Source organism: Camelus ferus, chromosome 12, assembly GCF_009834535.1.
Source record: "Camelus ferus isolate YT-003-E chromosome 12, BCGSAC_Cfer_1.0, whole genome shotgun sequence".
In the NCBI taxonomy this organism is placed as follows: Eukaryota; Metazoa; Chordata; class Mammalia; order Artiodactyla; family Camelidae; genus Camelus; species Camelus ferus.
Window position 1 is genome coordinate 37,279,830 of NC_045707.1, and position 14,196 is coordinate 37,294,025.

Consider the following 14,196-nt stretch of genomic DNA (forward strand, 5'->3'; position numbering starts at 1 on the left):
GATACTATTTTGTGATTTAAATTTATATAAAAAGTGTCCATACGGTACATTTGCCAGTTTTTAAAGACATGTCTCTTCAGTTATCTTGAACTGTTTACATTTTTAAAATTATTGCTGTTTTTTAATGCCAGCCTATTAGACTGTAAATTTCTTGAAGATCCGTAAACAGTCATCAGATTTTTATCATTTGATTCCTTGCAATCAAGCTTTATCAATTTTTTTTTCCCTTAAATCACAGAAAACATTCAGGAGGAATACTGTTGCAGCTGAAATTGGTGGGGAGTTCAATACTTTTTCAATTAAATTATTTTAAAATGTTCTTTGTTGATGGAAAGCAGTTACATTTTGAAATGCATTATTTCTAATAACATTTCTGTGGTTTTTAACTTTTTAATGAATTTGACATAGGACAAATGGTAATTTGTATATAAAGAACTTGGTAAAAGAATTTGCTTAATGTAAATATAAATAGTCACAATTAGTATAGATCCATCAATATATTTTTGATAATTTTTCATGTATGGTAAAAGTAGCAAACTGATATTCTGATATAAAAATCAAAATTTTGAAAGTCAGTGTGGGAAAATAGGAGGTTTTTAGACTTTCTTAAAAGAATTTGTTAAAATTTTAGGACAGAATTTTTCTTGACATCACTGTTTGGTCTAACTTTGCACTCTTTGATGATACTGATTGAGAAAATGTGTGTAATCAAAATTGGTAGTTATAGCCTCTATTAACACAGACAGTATATGTTTTAAAGCTTCATGTATGCCTGTTTTGATCCAAACTTGTAGAAGTATCGTGTGTTAAGTTCTTGTCTCCTTTTTGTTCATTTACAGCTAATGTGACTTCGTTATTAAAGTATATGCATATATGGAATCTTGTGTACTTGGTGGTTGTATTTTTCTTTTTTTTTTTCTTTTTTTGTGTGTTTCACATAAGGGGGAGAGCATTGGTATGTGAGATGTGATCACAAAATTAGAGACAGATTCTATAAATTACATGTCACCATTCTGAATGAAGAAACAGCTATTATATATTTAGTAAAATATTTTTCAAAATCATTCCATATAAGAATATTATCTTCCATATACTTTATACTCTTAAAAATAAAATTATCTATAAGAAAGATTTAAAACCAAATATACTTTTTTCAAGTAATTGGGCCTATAACTTGTGAGTTAGTCAGTATGGGATAACAGTTAATAGTGTGGGCTCTCGAGTCAAATGCCTGGCTTTGGCACTTGTTAGCTTTGAGATTTGGGGCAAATGGTTAACCTTTTGTGCCTCTTTTCTTGTCTATAAAATGGGGTGAGAGTAGTATCTGCTTCATACTACATATGAAATACTCATAACAGTGCCCGGCATGTGGTAGGATGATTGATAAATGTTAGCTACAGTGTTGTCTTGCTGTGTAACTCCCTGGATTGTGCAGTGCATAGTCTGCATAACTATATGCTGCAGCTCTGGTTAGCTGCCATTATTGTTACCACTATTATTAGCCCTTTACTGTTGTCTAGTAGGCTAGTTCTTACCATGTGGAATTATAACCAGTGGCTTTTGTTTTTCTAACTTTAGTGACAGATGTTCAGTGTGGTAATTGTATTTAAAGGTAACTCAAGATAAAATTGAGTCAGAAATCCAGAAACAATCATTTTTAGATGACATGGATTTTTAAAAGTATCCTGGATAATGTGTAAATACTGATCAACAAATTCATTACTATGAAAAGAAAAAAAGTGCCTTATCTTCTTTTACTACTATTAGTAAGGAGTAATATTTTGTTTTTCACACCTGTACTTTACATCCTACTCTTTGCACCTGATTGTACTGTACAGAGTTGAGAAATTCATAGACCTGGAATTTGTCATCACAGTTCAGGGGAATAAATGATACAGTTTTAATGTGAATAAATCAGTATTTTAGTAAAACAAGTAATATTTCAGCATAGACACTGATATTTTACTTTTAAATGTAGAGAGCTTTTAATATGTTTTTTAGAAAAGCTTTTTTCAGTTTGGTCTAAATTGTGACTTTAAAAAAAAAAAATCACTGAAAGAGAAAGGTATCAATCAGCATGCTCCAGCTCAGCAGATGTACCATATTTCAATGCAGTGTTCTCCCCCTAACTAAAAGGGTTGGTGTTCTAAAAACCCTGGAGGTGGTTGAGCGATTTTTAAGACCTTTTATTCAGTCAGCAGCTACTTCTTGAACTCTCGTTACCAAAAACTGCTGGCAACCTAGAAAAACTGAATTGAGGGAACCATACTTTTGAATGAAACTATGCAAACTTCTTAAGTTTTTTACATTTATTTAAAATAAATTAGTAAATTTGGAATGTAAAAAACTGATAACAGTATTATTTTTAATCATCTCTTATGTACTAGAAACTTCAGGATCTTCCCATAATTTCAAACATATGTTTGTAATTTTCTTCTAGATAACATGCCTAATACTAGGTTCTTTGAACATCCATTTCTCCAGGTGTTTTTTTCTGATTATATGGTCCCAAAAAAGAACTCTTTAAATATTTAGGATGGAGAAAACTTGGGTAGCATTTAAGACAGTTCACATAGCTAAGTTGGTCAGTTTCAAGTGTAGATTACGATGCACAAGGTTATATGTATCGTCATTCCTCATACAGTTATGTGGAGCCCTGGTACAAGCTGCCAGCATCCTAGTGCACATCTCTGCTCCCTGCCTCCTGACCAGTGACTGCAGCATGCAGTTCTAAGGCCCAAGTTTCCTTTCCTAACTTCCTTCTCTTTTTTGTATTCTACTTTAATTCCCTTTTCCTAGATGCACTGATACACGTTGGTTAGTCTAGACCCCAAATCCTTCTATTTCAGGAAGAAGAGTGCAATAAAGCCATGGATAATGGGGTTTTTGTATAAGGGTAACTTGGAGAAGGATTACTGGACAAACACTCCCCTACCTCATATACATTAACTACAAAGTTAATTCTAGCATATTCTGGAGATCAAAGTTGATTTGGAGAAAAGGAGTCAGAATTCTTGCTGCTCTGTGGAATTAAAGTGCAAGTGTCAGTCCCTCTCAACAAAGCCTATTGAGCACAAGCTGGGTACTAAGGCTACACTCAAAGATTTAGTTAGCATTTCCTGAGTCCCTACTGTGTTCCAAGAATTGTTCATAGGATAAAAAATTCATCAGTATCCACAAGGAGTTCACTCCACAAGGAGAGAGGGCAGTCTGGAAGAATTATAGTGCAGTGTGTTAAGGCTGCGTTAGAACTGTGCACAATATACTGTCAAATATACAAAAGGCGAGGCCTCCAGCCTGGGAAAATCACAGCTTTCCTGACCCCAACTTCACACTTGAGTATAGGACAGCTTGGCCAGTCAGGGCACCCTGACCTAGGAAACATTTTGACTCTAGTTGTGATTAATCATGTCATTGGTTGTTAATGTCCTTGTTCTCAACTAGAATATAAACTCCGTAAGGACAGGAATGTACTTTATCCCCACCTTGTCTTGTCCACTTCTGTTTTTTCATGGCTGTTTCACATGTTTGGCACTTAATAGTCACACCATATTCATTTGTATGGATAATTGTGAGAATAATGGGACAGACATTGGCCTGACTTTAAGCAGAAATTAGTTTATGAGGTTGGCATCACAAGTAATAATTAGAATGTAAACCATTTAGCAGTTTATCAGAAAAGATGAGTATTTAGGTGAAGGTGGCAGGATGGAGACGAATCAGACACTAGCTGACTGTTGGATGGGAGGAGGGAGGCAGGAAGGCTACATTTGTTCCAAAGAAGTTTTGGGATTTTTCAAACTACGCTTCTTTTGTACACTAGTTATTTACCTATCGAATTATTTGGGGAATTCTGAATGACTACAGCTTAAAAATATAGCGGTTTCTGAGTTATTTCCACCCTTTTTTTCTCACGGGCTAGTATCTTTTCCCAAAGGACAAAACGACTGAAACTCCAGGTTCTCTAAAATACTGAGAGGAAAAGGGTGTGAAAATGCCAGAAGCAATAACTGCTGGCTAGACAGTGTTCCCAGGAAAGCTGTTTCCCACGCAGGCCCAACTCCGCCTCTCTGCTCCGCCCCGCCCCGTCCCGCCGTGCTGCGTCGGGAGGGCCACGTAGCCTGTATCCCTCGCCCTGATTGGCTGCGTGTCTGCGGGCTCACCGGCGCAGCTGAGGGAAATTCACCAGTGACTTGGGACTCTAGCCCCTTTCCCCAGGCCTCGGGAGGACTGCAGGCTTCGGGGAGCCTCGGCCGCGGGAGGGAGGAAGGACGGAGCCAGGCACCCGGGACTCGCTGCACCTTGTACAAAGCAGGTGCTAACAGGTGAGTTGCGCCGTATCTGCGGCCCTGGGGGTGATCGTCACCGGCCGGGCCGCGGCCAAGAGGCTGGGGCCAGAGACCGACCAATGCGAAGTCAGACTCCCGGCCAACTGCTTGGCCCCGCCTGGCTGGCCTGGCTGGACGCCAGGGCGCCTCAGGTCGGAAGTTCCTCTGGGAAAGGGCAGGCCCTGCCATGATGGATGCGCAGCTTTTGGTCGCCCCTCAAGAGTCTCTCCCTAGGGCCCTCGTTTTTCCTTTCTTACAAACGTTGTGGTTAATTTGAAACTGTCATCAGATCGTACATGTTATAAAAGTAGAACTTAATTGAGCTACTGGTGTTTGTGGAGAGGACTGTATTATGAAAATTGTGCGTATTACAGAAGTGGATTTAATGCCCCCAAAATGTGAGAAACATGAAGCATCAGAAAATAGCCCATATTGTGATTTAACAGACATTTACCTGGAGTATTAGTATGTGTAGAGCAGAGGGCTAAGAGCAGGACTTGAGCCAAGCTATTGAGTTTGAATCCAAGGTCTGCCCTTTATTAGCTAATCAACCTTGGGAAGGTTACTTTACCTTCATATGTTTCCCCATCTTTAAAATGGATTGTTTTGTTGACTAAATGAGTTTCTGAATAGTCTGTGATTTATGGTTTTAATCATGTAATCTTCACAATCACACAGGATATAATGTACCCATTTTCCTGGTGCTCAAACTGAGGCAGAGAGGTGAAGTGACTACCTCAAGTCATAGCACAACTAGTGAGCAGGAATTAAGCCCAGGCAGCCCACAGCTTTACCCATACATTAGTTTGTAGTGAACTTGGGGTGTTCGTTTAGTTTCAGTTTACAGATACTGACTTTGTTCCTCAGTGGGCCAAGTTCTTTGCTGGTACAGGGGATAAAGTAGAACAGTATGCAGACCCTGCCTTCCACATGCTTTAATCTAGTGCAGGTTGTTCATAGTTAAACTAGAAGGTGCCCACAAAAACTGTGAAAGTCTTGCAAAATGTTGTGAGTATGGGTCCTTTTTTTGGAAAGGGAGTCTGTGGCTCTCCTCAGATTCTCTGATGAGTCTGATCCAAAGGTATGAAGAAAGGTTTTAGCAGAAGAGCTATTGTCTATTATAATGCGAGACACACAGCATGAGCTAAACAAACAAAACCAAAAAACTGGTTGAATGAAGAACCTACAGGAGTATAAGTGCTACAGTAGGGTCAAGAGAGCAATAAGGATGTACTGTATGACACAGAACAATATTAAGTATCTTGTAATAATCTATAATGGAGAATAATATGGAAAAAAATTATATAATATGTATATAAATACCATATGATATCACTCATATGTGGCCTTTTTTTTAAAAGACACAAATGAACTTATTTACAAAACAGAAATAGACTCACAGACATAGAAAACAAACTTATGGTTACTGGCGGGAAAAGGTGTGGGAGTTTGAGATTTGCAAATACTACTATATATAAAATAGATAAGCAGAAAGTCTATACTGTATAGCACAGGGAACTATATTCAATATCTTGTAGTAACCTATAATGAAAAAGAATATGAAAACGAATATATGTATGTATAAGTATGACTGAAACATGCTGTACATCAGAAATTGACACAACATTGTAAACTGACTACTACAATAAAAAAAAAAACCTGAATCACTTTGCTGTACACCTGAAACTAACACAATATTGTAAACTATACTTCAATAAAATAAATAAATATTAAAAATATTTTTTAAAGGAAAATAAAAAAGAGCAGAGTGCTGTGGAAGAGCACACATTAAGGTCTCCTGCCCAGGAATGTCTTTTAGAGTCAGCAGTGCCAGCCAAGTGAAAGGTAGGGAAGCAATTCATTGGAACATGGTGGTGAACAGTCTCTGCCTTTGTGGACAGTGAGACAGAAACCACACATGAACAGCTGCAACTATGACAAGTGGCACAGAGGAACAGTCCATGGTGTCAAGAGAGCATACAGTAGGGCAGGAGATCTCATCTATTTGTGAAGGGCAGGAAAGTTTTCCTGAGAAAGTGACACTTGGACCTAGAAGTTAGGAGCATTGTGGGCATGGGGAACTGCCCTCAGGCTTCAGAGACCTGTGTAATGGGAACAGGTGGAGCACCAGGGGCTGAAAGGAAGTAGATGCGGCTTGTATAGGCAGATGGGGACGGGAGATTTGGGTGGGGCAAGAGCCTAAAGGCCCCAGTAAGGCATTTTAATTCTATGTCTTTAGCCTAAAGTGCCACTGAAAGGTTTATTTCAGGGAGGTGACAAGGTCACATTTTGAGAAGAAGCTGGAAAGAAGCCCAGGTGGATTCACTGAAGCTCTGGATGAGAACAGGACCTCTGGGGAGACGCTCTAAGGTAAGAAGAGGAGCGGGTCTAAAACCAGGCCTTGGAGATGAGCCTGCAGAGGAGACAGATAGAGGGAGGTCAGGAGTGCAGGTAGGAAGTAGGAGATTGTGAAGTCTTGGAAGTCACATGAGAGGATTTCAGAGAGAAAGCGGTCAACTCTGCTGAAAGCTGCAGATGTTAAGAGATAGGAACTAAAACTACTGGTTTTAATCACATGGAAATTGTCTTGAGAGTGATATGAATAGGAGGAGAAGAAATGGAGAGAAAGAAGGAGCTGCAAGAAATAACTGAGAGGAAGAGGAAAATGGGATTATAGCGGAGGGGCAGTGAAGGGTGAAGGGTGGGAACCTCAGAGAGGAGGACACAGCTGAAGGAGTGAATACATGAGCAAGCAGGGCTCCAGAGATCTCAGGCCAGAGAGGCTGGATCAGCACAGGAGCAGGGGTTTTCCTGGATAATGAAAGTGTAACTGTGGGGAAGGGGAGATAGCAGAAGGTTTACGTTTAGTGTGAGGAGTTGCACTCCTTTCTTTGTACAGGTTAAAGGCAAGGGTATTGGTTGAGAGTGAAGGAGAGAATAGGAGTGGGAGGCTGGAGGTCTGAGTTGAGAATATTTGACATAGTTGTTGGGGGTTGTGAAAGAGTGAGTTGACCAGAGACTGTCCTAGGATGGTCTGGCAGAGGGAGCCAAGTATGCAGCAAAGAAGTTAGCCTCCTGGCTCATGCAGAGAATTGTAGACATAGTAGAGGAGTGAGGATGGAGGCTAACTAGAAATAGAAACTACATTTAATACTATATAACAAAGGGGGTGTCACAAATCATGGGGAAGGAATGGATTGTTCAAAAATGGTGCTTAGGGGATAGCTGAACTATTGATAAAATCTGTTTAGATTCTCAGCTCACAGCCAGAAATTTTGAATGAATTTTAAAATTCAAACAAAAATATAGAAGGAAATATGGATGGATTTTTTTTCCTGATCATCTGATGCATAAAAGCAGTAAGAATCATAAAGGGACACTTCCCTGACCCTTTAACAACTTAAAATTAACCGTTTGTTCTGACACATGCTACCTTATGTATGAACCTTGAAGACATGATGCTAAGTGAAATAAGCCAGATACAACAGGACAAATATTGCATGATTGCACTTATATGAAGTACCAAGAATAGGCAAATTCACAGAGACAGAAATTAGAAGTTCCCAGGGGCTGAGAGGAGGGAGTGGGGAGTTACCATTTAATGGGTACAAAGTTTGGGATGGTGAAAAAGTTCTGGAGACAGTGGTAGTGCTTATAGTACAACTTTGTGAATTTACTTAATGCTGCTGTCTTATATTTAAAAGTGATTAAAATGTAAACTTTATGTTATGTATATCTTACCACAGAAAGAAAAAAAGTGGTCGTTTTGGTATGCTAATATACCATTAACAAGTGCAAATGAACTGGAGAAAATACTTTCAAAAGTGAGAAGATTGCTTTTCTTAATGTATAAAGACTTTGTACAAGTCAGTTTTAAAAAAAAAAGATTGCTGTTTAAAAAGGCAGAGGCAGGAATAGTTAATTCACAAAAGGAAATAAAGATTGTCAAAATAACTAAGAAAAGTTCAGCCTCACTGGTAATAAAAGAAAATGAAGTTAAATTAGTGTTTATTCATTTTTCACATATCAAAGTTGAAACTGATGAGAAAATCACTCATACTGCCTGTGAGAATGTCAACTAAATAGTTTTTCTGGATAGTACATTAACAACTTAGCTTTTTAAATGTTCACACATCTCCTTTTCAGTAATTCTACTCCTAGGAATTCATTCTAAAGGGAAAAAAAGAAATGTAGATAGGTAATTCAGCATATCGCCAAAATTACAATAACCCAAATGCTTGGTATTAGGGAATGAATTACAAAATTATAGTGTTTTCATTCTATGTATCACTCATTTTAAATGTTCAGAGAATTTTTGATGCCAAGGTTGGATACTTACAGTGCATATAATAAAAGAAGAAAATGTGTTGTATATATCATGTGCATTGATTACAGAGGCGTCACAACGTTTGTGATTTTCACTCTGGCCATCAACTGTGTTTGCTCATCAGAGAGTGAGATAGAGCAAGACAGACAGCTTTAATTGTTCAAACAACTCATCTGAGCACATGATCATTCACTCTGGAGTAAGTAGGAAATGGGAGACAGGCTGCCTTTCCGTTAGCCACACTGGGCAGGAACTTCTTGCCATGGTCTATGTAGTTCTAATGCCTAATGATCTGTCATTTTGTATAGTAACCCCTGCAGTAAGCGAACTACTTCGTATAGTGCTTAGACAGTTTTCTGTCTACTTTAAATCTATTTTTATTTCCATGCTTACTACTTACAGCTCAAATTCGTGTTTGTGTTCTAAAAGTCAACACCCTTTATTATTTGCTTAGCCAAATGCTGGAATCTGTTACTACCCTGGAGGAACCCCTGGCTGCACTGGACTTACTGGGAGGACAGTATGTTGGTATCCAGCATGGTGCCTGCTCAAGAGATTTTCAAGGAAAATTCTGAGTCTTTGCAATTTTCACTTTATAGGCTAAGTTTAGAACCAAACTCTCATGTACAGGGCAGCCTTGCTTTTATGTACCTAAAAAAATTATAGTGAAGTGAGCAACATAGAAAAAATTAGACATATATGTCAAAATATGAAGTTGTCTATAGATGGTGGGATTGTGAAAGACTTTTTCTACTCATACTTTTCAGAATTTGGCAGATTCTCTGTAGTGAGCATGTATTGCTTTTATAAGCAGTTATCATTTTGAACAACCAAAGCATTTAAAATAGTTTTTACAGTTTTCAGTTACTCTTTGTAAATAACGTACTTCGGTCTAAAATACAGTTTAATGTCACATCTCTGCAAGACTTTTAGCTCCACATATTTCTGAGTAATGTCTACCATTTACTGAGTACTTTTTAAGTACCAGGCTCTGCAAAGTACTTGACATGCATTTTAACCTTCGTAGTATCCTTGTAAGATTTATCTGCTATTCTCCATTTTATAGATGGTGTTATCATTAATATTTATTGAACATTTACTGTGAGGCACTATTCTAATCCTTACTTGTTTATTTAATTTGAGGCTAAGTAACTTTTCCAAGGTGACCCCATATGTTAGAGCCAGGGCTGGGCATGGGCAGTTTGACTGCAGAGCCCACACTCCTTCCAGCAGCTGATACAGATGTGAAGCCCAAGCTTATGGAGTCCCAGGAACAGTGGGGTATGGGCCTCCTGCCTAGATCTATCTGTCTGTGCCTTTCATTATACTCTACTTCCTCCTTCTTAGAAATTAAAAAAAAAAAAACTTCAATAATTACATCTTACCTGTTAGGAATTATCTGAGGAAATTTCTGGTTGAACCACTGGAAGAAAAACAGAAGCTATGCCTACAAGTATTTTGATACCATAGGCACTAACAATGAGCTATTATTAGAAATGGTAAACCAAAATGAGAGCATTGTTACTTGTTATTTTTCCTGAAAAAGTAATCATTTATTTGGATTAATTAGGACAGGCTTGAAGATGGCATATATATTGCAAGGGCATTATTGGGGTCAGTGATTGGAAATGGCTTTTTTTTTTTTAACTTTCCTTCAAACCTAAAATAATAAGGAAATGCTTCTGTAGCTTAGTACACATTTTTGTGACAGACTGAGACACCTAACACTCACAGGTACTAAAAGTTAAGACAACAAACTAGGCATGTTTTCATTATTAGAGATACAAGAAAATAGTGCCAAAGGCTGCAATGCATCAGGCACAGGATAGCCTAAGGATGTCAAGTGGGGACAGCCAGGTTAGACTGTACTACAAGTATGATCACCATTCCACAGCTAACATGATTCCCCATGGCTCCACTGGGGCAGTCACATGGCATTCCTCATTCTACCTGGCTAAGACTTATTTTAATTCTGGATTTATAAAAAGGATTTTCACATAATTCTCATAAAACAAGCATACATTTATTAACACATTTGAAATAAATTCACTGACTTTACTTTGGATAATAGTTATTAAACAAAAAATACTTACTCTAAAATATGAAATTAGATTTTGATTCCTCCCTTAAAAAGCATTTGCTTCCACTAAACATCAACTTGAAAATGTAAAACATAAAAAAAAAAGCTGTGTGTGTAAATAATATATGCCTCCTAAACAGAAACATATCAGAGTTGTAAGAAAGGGAATTTGTGTCATAATAACATTTAAGGTTTGTCAGTCTGAACTCTTTGTGGTCTTGCGACTTATCTGTAAAATGGAAATAACTACTTCACAAGATTGTTGCAAAGCTCAAGTAGACAATGTATAAAGTGTAAGATGTGAAACAGCGTATTACCATTACTTTGTCAGTTATTTATTCTGTCAGCTCCACATGAGTAGTTTACTTGTCTAATTTAAATTCGTTTTATTTCCATGCTTGCTACTTATAGCTCAAATTTGTGTTTGTGTTCTAAAAGTCAACACCCTTTATGTTAAAACCTGTATTTTCTTTCTTACAGATATGAGTACATTCTGAATCCCAGGACGGTGGGAATTAGCCAGTGGATTGCAGGCATGTTGTGGAAGTTGCTGATGAGATCCCAGCCCTGCAGGCTGTGTTCTTTCAGAAAGATGCTGTCAGCTCCACAATACAGACCTTTTCTAGTATCCTTCACCTATACAACTGATAATCAATCAAACAAGGAAAATGAAAGGACAGTGGAAAAGCTCTATAAACTGTCAGTTGACATCAGGAAAATTCGAAGATTAAAAGGATGGGTACTTCTGGAGGATGAAACCTATGTTGAAGAAATTGCAAATATTTTACAACAACTGGGTGCTGAAGAGACTGCCATAGCCAGTATCTTGGAACGCTGCCCAGAGGCAATTATTTGCAGTCCAACTGCTATTAACATCCAAAGAGAACTCTGGCAGTTGGTTTGCAAAAACGAGGAAGAGTTAGTTAGGTTAATAGAACAATTTCCAGAATCTTTCTTTACTATTAAAGACCAGGAAAATCAGAGGCTGAATGTTCAGTTCTTTAAAGAGTTGGGGCTCAAAAATGTGGTCATTAGCAGATTTTTGACAACTGCATCTAATATTTTTCATAATCCTATTGAGAAGAATAAGCAAATGATAAAAATTCTTCAAGAGAGTTATCTAAATTTAGGTGGCTCTGAGGCCAACATGAAAGTTTGGCTACTGAAATTGTTAAGCCAAAACCCATTTATTTTGTTAAATTCTTCTGCAGCTATAAAGGAAACACTAGAATTTCTCCAGGAACAAAGTTTTACAAACTTTGAAATTCTTCAACTTCTGTCCAAACTCAAAGGATTTCTTTTTCAGCTTTGCCCAAGAAGTATACAGAAGAGTATTTCCTTCTCTAAAAATGCTTTTAAATGTACTGATCATGACCTGAAGCAGTTAATTTTGAAATGTCCTGCCCTCTTATATTATTCTGTTCCAGTTTTGGAAGAGAGAATTCAGGGATTATTAAAAGAAGGAATTTCCATAGCTCAGATAAGAGAGACACCAATGGTTCTTGAATTAATGCCACATATAGTACAGTACAGGATAAGGAAACTGAATTCCTTAGGCTATAGAATAAGGGATGGACATTTAGCAAACCTAAATGGAACAAAAAAAGAGTTTGAGGCCAACTTTGGTAAAATTCAGGCCAAAAAAGGAAGGCCATTATTTAACCCTGTGGCACCATTAAATATTGAAGAATAACTTGCTCACTGATGTTGCTTTTTTCTAACAGTGCAGAGTGAAACTGAGTAGCAAAAACTTAAGTGATTCAGGCAGTTTATGGGCACCAGTAATTTTAAGAATCTACTTAGCTTCAGGATTGTGTTTAAATTACCTCTAAGTACATAGTCTCTGACTCAATTGCTGTATTTAAAAATATAAATTGCACTTATTTTAAATTTTGTAATTTTGACCTTGAACTATTTCAAAAAAAACTACTATTAAATGGCACACTAATGTGATATTTTATAAGTGAATAATTTCTAAGAAACAGTCAAGTACACTCCCTTAATTCAAAGTATGGATACATTTTTATCCATATAGCACATTTCATCCAGGATGCAGACCCAGCCTTCTTTCTCACCACTAGCTCTAAAACATCATTCTACTGCTGTCTGAATTCTACAGCTTAGTGTTTAGTGAAACATTACCAAACTTCTAATACATTTTTATAGAGAAAGCTGATTTTATCTCCTGGTTGGAATAAATGAGTATCTTTGAGAACCAAGTATTGTCCATCAAAGGGAATAATTAGAGCTTATTTGTGTGGTCCGTTTGTTTCAAATTAGCTATTTTATCTCTCATGAAACATTTACATGCATTCATTGCTATCCCTTTTTACAGATGAGGAAACAGAAGTTTAGAGAGGCCACTCAGCTGCCAAGTGCCAGAGCCCAGATTTACTAAGATCTCTCTTTTGTTCAAACCTTGTGAACAGAAAAAAGGACTGCTTATGAATTGTCATGAAAAGTCACCTCTTACCTGACATGCTAGAAGAGTGAGTATCAACTACAAATGTAGGGATTTTTATGAAAACTCCATAAAATTCCTTATATTGGAAATGATCTAATTTATACAAAGTAAATGCAGCTTTTAAGAAAACTTTCTGAAAATCCAAACCTGACTATAAAATATAAAAACGTAAAGTGTATGACAGTTGATAATGATTTTAGTAGGTTTCAAGTTTCTATTCCTAAATTTTGTTCCAAGATAAACATTACCCAGATAAGAGTGGCTTACTTTCAGATGTGGAGTTTGAACTGTAACAAATACATAACTAAACAATTGACTCTGGTGCTCAAACATCTGTGCGCTGTGCATGGCCTTAAGTGATGAAAAACAGGCCATGTCTTCACTCTATCCATTCAATCAGCAAATGTAAGTAACACTCACTATCCAAATCGATTCAGTTCCTTAGTTAGGAAGGTGAAAGACTACTCTATGCAGCACCTACTAAGTGCCAGGCACGCTGTGCTATACAACCCTAAGAGCTGAGTACCATTGTTTAGTGTTTTAACAGATGAGGACACTCAGGCACAGAGAGGATAAGTCACTTACTCAAAGTCACACAGAAATGTCTGTCCAAGAGAAAGCATGACAGCCAGTATGGTTGGAGCAGAGTTAAGTGATGGGAAGAGTGGCACAAGGTGAGCATCACAGGTCCATCTAAGAGACCTCATTCTACGTGTGATGGGAAACCCTTGGGCAGGTTTTAGTTTATGCTTGTTGTCCTGACATAATTATCAGTACTGTCTTTCACTCTCAAGTGTCTCCATTTGGAATACATTATACATTATATGGTCACCTTGGTAGTTCTATTTTAGATATCAATTTTGAGATGCCTACTAGTACCTGAGCAGAGATTTCAAACAGGAAGATGGTGAAGTCTGGAGTTGTGAGAAATTAGGACTGGAGATAGATATTCAGGGATTATCTGCATATCTATGGTAATGGCTATAAATGAGATTAC

At 37.5% G+C, this 14,196-nt stretch overlaps 2 protein-coding genes across 6 annotated transcripts in view; both read left to right on the plus strand.

The window, feature by feature from the left end:
• Positions 1-978, plus strand: part of CRY1 (cryptochrome circadian regulator 1) — a 74,123-nt gene extending 73,145 nt beyond the window's left edge. Inside the window, exon 13 of the mRNA XM_014551256.2 lies at positions 239-978. The gene's annotated coding sequence lies outside the window, so the exon portion shown is untranslated. The remainder of the gene's footprint in view (positions 1-238) is intronic.
• A 3,154-nt stretch (positions 979-4,132) lies between these two features.
• MTERF2 (mitochondrial transcription termination factor 2) lies at positions 4,133-12,688 on the plus strand. 5 transcript variants are annotated; one of them, XM_032493406.1, is made up of 4 exons: positions 4,133-4,325; positions 6,598-6,698; positions 8,724-8,854; positions 11,216-12,688. In XM_032493406.1, the coding sequence occupies exon 4, from the start codon at positions 11,271-11,273 to the stop codon at positions 12,426-12,428; it is 1,158 nt and encodes a 385-aa protein (XP_032349297.1). In that variant the 5' UTR covers positions 4,133-4,325; positions 6,598-6,698; positions 8,724-8,854; positions 11,216-11,270; the 3' UTR covers positions 12,429-12,688. The 5 variants fall into 5 exon arrangements, with proteins under 5 accessions (XP_032349297.1, XP_032349295.1, XP_032349296.1 ...); XM_032493404.1 differs by lacking the exon at positions 8,724-8,854 and having other exon boundaries at positions 6,568-6,698; XM_032493405.1 differs by lacking the exon at positions 8,724-8,854 and having other exon boundaries at positions 6,587-6,698.
• The last annotated feature ends 1,508 nt before the right edge of the window (positions 12,689-14,196 follow it).

Coding starts and splice junctions, on each gene's coding strand:
- MTERF2 (XM_032493404.1), top strand. CDS start 11,271: ATGTTGTGGAAGTTGCTGATGAGATCCCAGCCCTGCAGGCTGTGTTCT.